The sequence below is a fragment of the Arachis ipaensis genome, chromosome B3 (assembly GCF_059453495.1).
Source record: "Arachis ipaensis isolate K30076 ecotype BB chromosome B3, ASM5945349v1, whole genome shotgun sequence".
Taxonomy (NCBI): domain Eukaryota; kingdom Viridiplantae; phylum Streptophyta; class Magnoliopsida; order Fabales; family Fabaceae; genus Arachis; species Arachis ipaensis.
This window is the reverse complement of record NC_142438.1, coordinates 32,134,256-32,143,319: the sequence shown is the minus strand read 5'-3', so window position 1 is coordinate 32,143,319 and position 9,064 is coordinate 32,134,256. Positions and strand designations below refer to the sequence as shown.

Below are 9,064 nucleotides of genomic sequence, written 5' to 3'. Positions count from 1 at the left end.
GGCTACATCTCTATTTCTGAAGCCTTCATGCCAGTCTAGTTTTTTAAACTTACAAGATATTTTGGTTTCACAATCACTATCAGTGAAGTTGAAGCACTTTTTGACCTATTTAAGTGCATAAGCGATTGGGTTGTTCATAAAGGACTAATAAGCAATGAGAATATAGCAAATTTGTTTTCCTCCTAGTGTCAAACGTAGTTGTATTTATGACATTTATTTTGTCATCTTCATTTTATTAAGATATATTAGGTGTGCTTTTTTATTTGTTGATATGAATGATCAAGGTGGGGTAGATGTTTGTATAGGGTGGGTTTTCCCGATGATGATGTAGTGAGGGTAAATTATTCCTGGAAGCATTGAAATTGGAGTAAAAGCTCACCGTTTCCTATGTTAACATGTTACAATAAGTTGCTTTGTTAACAATGTTGCATCAATTGGGCAAGTTGTGACGGCGAGACTGGATATTATTGTTGGCTATGCAATTGTTGAACTTCTGAGGAACCACAAGTGAGGGGATCCTCTAGAAGAAGCAGCTACTGCCTATTAGGAAACAGATGAACAACATAAATCACACGCCGATATCGACATCAACCAATCATGAATCGACGATGCCAGACCCAGAAGACGGGCTTTTGAATGAGGTATATGATAGGGGAGAAATTGCAGATTCTGATTATATTAATTTTTTGTCATTCTGAAGATGAATAGTATAAGTTAATGTAAAAGTGGGTGATCGTACCATTGTTAATTGCTGCAGGAGACACTTTTTGACATGAGCATCTTAGGGGACGAACCAGGATTTCCGAATATGACGCAGACAGACATAGAGCCTCAAGCTGCTCAGGTACCAAGTCATGTTAGCGTTGAAGATGTGCTGAAGATGGAGTTCTTCACCCCTAGGGAAGCAAGAGAATTCTACACGAGTTATAGTAGGCTAAAAGGTTTTGCAATAAGGAGTAAGAGGGTAAAAAATGCCAAAGGAGAGATTGTTAGTTACACTTTTGTTTGCAACAGACAAGGGTTTAGGCACAAGAAGTGGTTAGATAAGCTGGATAGGAAAAGAGAGCACAAGCCTATAACGCGATGCGGGTGTGTAGCAGAGATGAGGATAAAAAAGAATCATAGTAATGGAAAATGGTTTGTTTCACAGTTTGTGGATGATCATAACCGCACCCTACTCTCTGAAAGGTTTATTGGATATCTGCCTTCACACAGGAATATGTCTGATGTAGAAATTGCTCAAATGAATAGCATGAGGGAAGTTGGGATAAGCATTCCAAAGATATACCAGTCATTTGCGATGCAGGTTGGCGGCTTTAACTTAGTAAGATTTACTAAGCAAGATATGCACAAGGAGGTTCAAAAGCAACGTGCTTTGCAGAACGGAGATATAAATGCCGCACTGCGTTTTTTTGAAGGTGCTGCCAGAAACGATGAGAAACTGTTTTAGAGGTATGAGGTAGCGGCTGGTTCTCGTTTGTGTGACATTATATGGAGTGATGGTCGAAGCCAGGAAGATTATGAGGCGTTCGGTGATGTCCTTGCCTTTGATACGACCTATGGGAGGAACAAGTATAACCTTCCTATCATTGTTTTGTCCGGGGTTAATCACCATAATCAAACATGCGTGTTTGCAGCAGCAATGGTTTAATGTGAGTCACAAGATTCGTACAAATGGGTGTTGAGACAGTTTTTGGAATGCATGCAGGGAAAGGCCCCGAAGGCAGTCATAACTGATGGGATCCTTCTATGAGGCTAGCTATTATGCATGTATTTCCAGATGCTCATCACAGACTTTGCACGTGGCATCTACTAAGAAATGCCACTGCTCATGTCTCACAACCACGTTTCCCCTAATTATTCAAACAGTGCATGCTGGCTGACATAGAGGTTGATGAATTTGAAATGTAGTGGGAGGCGATGGTTGATGAGTGTGGTGTTTGAGAGGTTGAATGGGTGATGGACCTCTATAGAAAGAAGTTGTCATGGGCCACCGCATACATACGGGGCAGATTCTTTGCAAGTTTAAGGACAACCTCTCTGTGCGAGTTGTTGCATGCTAAGTTGGGTGGGTTTGTGGAGAGTAGATATAGGATATTGGACTTTGTTACAAACTTTCAAAGATGTGTTGATTTCCTTAGAAACAAGGAGGAGGAGCTTGACTTTCGTTCCTTTTATGGTACCCCGATGCTTCAAACACAGTTCCCAGAGATTGAGAGGTCGGCGGCAACCCTGTATACTTGGGAACTTTTTTATAGGTTTTGAGAGTCCCTAAAGCGGGCCGTAAGATTTTACATTGCCGACCGCCAGGATTATGAAAATGGATGTTGCTATGTGATACAGAAGTATCGCCGACCGGAGTCAACCTGGGAAGTCTTGCACCAGCCGCAAAATGGAACCTTTCAATGTAATTGCCGCAGGATGGAGTCATATGGGATCCCTTGTGTTCATATAATTGTAGTTCTGGTTGGTAATGATATCAGTTCTTTGCTAGAGACTCTGGTCTTGAAGAGGTGGTGCAAAAATGCCAAGAACCATGTGACTTCCGTTAGACAAGTTACTAAAACGGGTGATGCTGCATCCCGGTACCGTAGCAGACTTGGTGCATTTCTTGACCAATGTAAGCATTTTGCCAAGCTGGCTTGTCTAAGGGACGAGGACTACAAGGTCTTCAGTGAAAAAATGGCACGGGATGCTATCATGTTGGAGGTCAAGAATGGGTTGCGTGTGGCCCCAGATGTGAATCCACACCTTAACGGTGAAGGGGTGGTGGGATACATGATTCGGCCCGCGTCCGGACAAAAGGCACCGGCAGAGGAAACATTTCTCAGGTATCAAAGGGCCCAAAGAAGAGAAAATGCAGCGCCTGCAAGAAACTGGGTCATCGCAGAACTCGTTGCCCCAGTGCGCCTATATTTCCAAGCTAATAGTTTTCTGGGTACACTATATTTACAAAATTTCTGAAACCCCAAAACACTTAAGGGTCATTACCAACATACTAAAACATAATTTCCACTTGAGTCCTTCACACCTCTTCGTATGCATCACGTGGAGCAAATTTCTATCACACTGACTCCAGCCTACTGTTGCAGCAGCGCATTAAATGCTACGATTTGCCCCTTCAGGAGGGGCTTGGTGAATGTCATTCCTTCACCAAATGGAGTGATACAATGACGTGCTGAGGTTTTCTTTGGGAATTACTAACTGTCAACCATTCATCATTGCCACTGCCACGGGTGGTATACAGCTGACAAGTGAGTCTAGCCTACGACACGATGGTGACGGTAGTAATCCAAGTGCATTAATTAATTGTGCTCTCCCACTCAAGCTACTAACCAAGCTCTTTATGCATCAAACTTGGGCGAACTTGAAGAAACACTTCAGTTCCATACTAAAATCATGAGCATCTCACTAACCATCATTTAAATTACTCTGAAAGGGTCACCATTGATTAATGATTACTATATGGAACTTGCGGGCTTTTTGTTTATTTTTTATAATCTACTTTCACTTCATTTAGAGTTTAATATTTGTTAAAATTCGTGAATTGAAATTTAGATTATTTTGTATAAAATAAATGAGTTGATATGTAACATTGAGGAGCGAAATATTTCCTTTTTTTTAATTATTTATTATACTTGAATTGAATTTTTCCTACTTGACACTTTTAGAAATTAGTTTTAAAGGCATATAATTTAATTTCATAGTAAAATAAGATAATATGAAAAATATATGTACTTTTTACAAGTATTTTGAACAACACAAAATAAAGAAATAAAAGCCAGATAATCAACAAAATTAGTGGCATAGCAGTCAGAGATATGAAAATACCAATAAATGCATAATCAATCAAAGAAATAGACAAAATTTAAATATGATAAAACAAGTAACGCTATTTTTCTCGGGGCAAATAAGGAGAAATTTTTTCCTGAAAATAGACCTCATGCACGCTATATTACAAAAGTATGGAATAACATATTAAGTAAGTAGGTTTACAAATATTACGAATGATTTTTATTCTTTTATGTGTTAATCTTGTCTTGTTATGTAATTTAATTTTATAAAATAAAAATATTATTTTTTTCGTTCTACCCAACAAGATTTAGAAGTATTTTTTATATATACTTTTTTTAAAAAAAAATTACATATTAAATATCTTTTTATTATAGAAATCTAATAAATTAACACATTAAAATAGTATTTTCTAAAATGTCAATTCAAACTAAGTCTATAATAATTCTTATTAACAATAAATTCTGTGCGACATACCCATAATTTACATAAATGAGATGTGTCATTTATTTCAACTAATTGATTCGATTTAGTTATTTTTTTTTAACAACAAATTCATTTACATATATTATATCCAATTGTGTTATCCTATAGTATCTAAGCATGAAACTTAGTAGTTGACACAATTAGGACATCATAAATTATTTTAATTTTAGCAACTCCAACGTCTATAATGAATCAGGCATATTAGACATGCATTTGGATTATTACTTACAAATAAGACTATTTATTTAATTGATTTAACAGAACTCAAATTTGATAAAAAGTCAATTAGTGTTAAAGTTATTTATGTTTTATAAACGGTATAAAAATAAATTATAATGAAATGAATGTTGTTCGAATTACAATATTTACAATTATATTAAAATTTATTACTAAAAAAGGACATAAATTTATATCATTCAAAACTATGCTATTCTAACACTCTTTGATTACAAGTTCTTTTGAAAAGAATTTAAATTTATTTGTTGAAATTTAGTATTCTTTAAGTTATAATTTTTTAGTACTCTTTTTTAGTACTCTTTCTGTATTTAAATATATCTTTCGTAATAAATTTTAAATTAAAAAAATAACATTTTATAAAAACATAGATATTAATAATAGAAGATTAAAACATTTATATAAATAAGAAACATTAAAAAATATATCTAAATAAGTCCAGTAATACACGAGTGAATATTGAAAAAATAAAAACTCTAATTTATTATTTATGGTGAATGAGAGTTTAAATCTGACCCTAATCTACGCATTTAAAGAAAAATAGTCAACGAGACAAAAACAAAAAACTATGCCGTTCAAAAAAATTAACTGTGTTCTATATTCTTTTAACGCATTTGTCAAAAACGTCCTGATTCTACTTTTTCCAAACAATTTCACTCATCATTCAACTAACTTTTTTTAAAACCTCAACAAATAACTTTAAATTAAATAAAAATCTAAATTCACTCAACTCTAGAATCTTTCGTGTGAAAGTCTCTTCACATCATGGCGTGACCCTCAATAAACTTATCCTTCAGAAGCATCATCACATCTCTCACACACTCACCCAAACAACAACAAAGCACTCCATGCCCTTGTTCATTTAGACCAATCTCCTCCTAAACAACATCAGAACAACCAATCTGCTCGGGACCTAGACCGTAAATCACCTTGCCGAACCGCCAACAATCATGGAGGATGAATTGAGAAAATTCACCTACTTCGTCGTCACCAAAGGATGGAACACCGGACTCTTCACTTCCTTCGACAAGGCCAGTGCTCAGGTCGTGGACTATTCAAACAGCGAATACCAGGCCTTCAACTGTCAGGCCCTAGCCGTTGGTTCCTACAAGGCGCGATTAAAGGCAATCGAGAAAGAGAAGGAGGCGCTTGATGAGATGACGCAGCAAATGGGCCAACCGGATGAGTCGCCCCTAAAAAGCCCTCCGACCTTCGTCACGAAAAATGGCCGTTGGGCCCGTCTTTGTCGGTGTAAGTCTTTCTTCAACTCAATACATACCAGTCTGCTGAATTAACACCCTTTGCTAAGACATGCCTAACGGCTAAATTTTCAACTTTCACGTAGGGATTAACTGCATCCCATCTAACGAGGTTGCCTCCGGTGCCTATGCCGTCAACCTCAGCATGGAAGAATTGCTGCACAAGGTTTGCTACGGCGCCTCCTTGCCATCTCCTTCCTACTTCCGTACTGAGCTGGGTGTCCATGACACAGGCGTCGTGTATGCTTTCTCCGTCGTGTATGCTTTCTCCGTCGTTCTCCGTTGGAAGGTACAGCCCTCTCGAGACGGATGCTAAGGAAGATGCTGCTTACAACATGCTTCAAAAGGTCCTCCACACCACGGATCAAGAAATACGGGACTTCAACTACTTGAAAGCAAAGATGCTAGAGAGGGCCAACAATGCACTTTCTGCAGAGGTTCAACGCCTTGAGGAGAAGTGTCGTCTCCACTGCTACGACAGCAGTCTGGACAATGTATCGCCATATTACTCTTCCCCTCCTTTATCTAATTCAGCTGCATTGTACAGAACAATCGTGACATCATTAGGAAGCCTTTTAATTAGTTCTGTTACAGAAAATATATTTCTATATTGCATACTCATGTCACTAATTGTTATGCTAAGCTTCCATGATCAATCCAACTTGTGTAATCCACTTTATTATGAATAAATTCTATTATGATCCAAACACTAATTTGCTCAACACTCAAAATCAAGTTATAAAAATTTCACCCCATATGATACACCAATAATGACCCACGCCGAAGTTCATGTCTCAAAACGCCACACAACCACAAACTTTTATTTACAATTCCCACTTTCAATACCTTCTGTTTTCGGCTATCACCTGTAATTTCGACCACTAAATGTCGTGTTCTCTTTTACTATAATTTTACAACTATTTTTATTATGAAATTGGCACAACCCCACACCATGAATAAAAAACTGAGGTAAAAAATTAACACAAAAACGTCTATTCATTAATTTGAAAAATATTACTTTGCATTTTCTCAAAGTACCTTAAAGTTCAATTAACAACGAAAAAGTCACAACAGGAATTCAAAAAGAACCAATTTGTGTCAAACTTTTTCTTTTTTCGGAAACAATTACTAAAAAGACTGTTAACAAGATTTAATTATTAAAAAGGATGTTTTTTTTTTTACCAAAGATATGAGACTCAAACCCGCAACCTCTTAATTGAATATGGGAAGACTATGCCATTTGAGCTATTACTCATTGGCATTAAAAAGGATGTTTAATACTAAAATTATTAACGAGTAAATCTTTTTATAATATCTATAATATTTAAGAAAAAGGGCCAGCTCTTTTTATGAAGAGACAAATATATCTATAATTATTTTTTTATTATCTCTATTTTCTTTATTTCTTGTAAAATTTTAATAATTTTGATTAATTATCTATGACTTATTTATTTTTAATTTCTGTGATCTTTTATCTTTTTTTTTTGTCAATGGATAAACATCACAGAAATAAAATAAAAAAAATAGAATTCAATAGATAATAACAAATTTACTAAAATTTTAGGAAAATTATAAATTATCAACATCAAAATTATAAAACATAATTAATGATATATTTATCTTTTTATAAAAAATTTGTTTTTTTTTAAATATTACAAAAAAAATTTGTGTTTATTAATAATTTTGATATTAATTAAATCTCCTTTTTAACAATTAAATCATTTTAATGGTCTTTTTGAAAAAAAAATTTGGTCATACATCAAACTTTATTTAAATATATTGACCCACAATAACGGAAATAACACTCTAGTTGAGTTTTTCTATATGTACTTACTCTTCTTTTAATTAGCGTTTTAAATAAATTGTCAGTTCACCTCATCAACTACACAAAATAAATTATAACCACCCAAGCCAAACTGAATCATTTAAAAGGCCATACACACTTTAATCCAAAACTTGGATGAACTAAATTTCATTCATGGACATAACTTTTGTTTTTCGTTTTCATTCAATCAAAAAAAATTCTTTTTCCCATACCCATGGACATAATTAATTAGTCAATTTCCCATGATTTCAACCCAAAACTATACACATGGCCCATTACATCGACTTGGCTTCCCCTCTCTTCATTCAACTCCGCTCAAAGTCATTGTGTTTGTGCTGTGTTCCCGTCTTTTTCCAATGTTACCTACAATGGGTATTTTCACATACTTTACTCCGCAACGTTCTAGCCGGTGAAAAGTGCAACATACATCTTCATACCTTAATATTCACAACAATCACCTTACCTAAGATCTAAACCATTCAAATATTTAACAATAAATCCGAATGCTGAAAAAAATTGGAGAACTAAAATGCCATTAAAGGTAACAAGCGTACCTGAAACGTTTATATCAAACTTCCTAATATAAATGACTGACTCAAGAAAAGTGTCCCATTAACACAATGTCTCATCAACAAGGTCATTAAAACAATATTGTTGTATAATTTTGCTAGGTACTCAATGGAAATTATAAACTATAAATTTTAAATAATTAATAAATAAATAATTAATAAATTAATTATTATTTAAAAAAAGTTAAAAATTAAATTTTATAATTTAAAAAAATAAAAATATTTAAAATATTAATTTTAATATTAATTTTTTTTTGCAATTGTCACCGGTTCCTTTTCTTTATATTTTTCTGAAACTCTCTTTATTTTTTTTGTTTTCGTTGCAGAGACTTTTCTCATTCACTATATCCCTTTTCTATTTCACACAGACTAGCATTCATCAACCTATTTTTTATTACTTCTTCAAAGCTTGGAGAGTACATAGGACCAAAAAAAGAATTAACTCAAATTAAACTCACAAATGGACTTGTATTAATAATTTGAAGATCTTTCAAGCAAATTTCAAAATTTTATAAGAAATTATTTTTTTCATGATTTTGAAATATAAATTACAATGAAATTTAATCTATTCAAAAAAGAGAGACTACAAACTTCTATTTTATTATGGTTCGGCATAATTTTTTTTATCTATATTTAAAATTTTTTCACCAAAGTAATAGAGATTTTTCATGATATATCAAGTTTTAGTAGGTGCTTGATAAACTCATACAACAATGAACACTCGATTGAATCTTTTAAATACCATATATCACCTTATGTAACAAGCCTCAATTTTAGAGACTCTAGTTCTACGAAAATTTTTAAGCAATTTTAATTTAACTTTAAAACGGTAAAAAAAAGTTATAATTTTTTTTACAAAATAATATATGAAGGACCATAATCTTAATTTCTAAAAAGAG

At 33.9% G+C, this 9,064-nt stretch overlaps 1 protein-coding gene and 1 pseudogene across 1 annotated transcript; both read left to right on the top strand.

Moving 5' to 3' along the window:
- The first annotated feature begins 554 nt into the window (after positions 1-554).
- Positions 555-1,450, top strand: LOC148570224 (protein FAR1-RELATED SEQUENCE 5-like). The gene is made up of 2 exons (XM_088506913.1): positions 555-641; positions 758-1,450. Exons 1-2 carry the CDS (start codon positions 555-557, stop codon positions 1,448-1,450), a joined length of 780 nt encoding a protein of 259 aa, XP_088363039.1.
- A 971-nt stretch (positions 1,451-2,421) lies between these two features.
- LOC148570223 (uncharacterized) lies at positions 2,422-2,927 on the top strand (annotated as a pseudogene).
- The last annotated feature ends 6,137 nt before the right edge of the window (positions 2,928-9,064 follow it).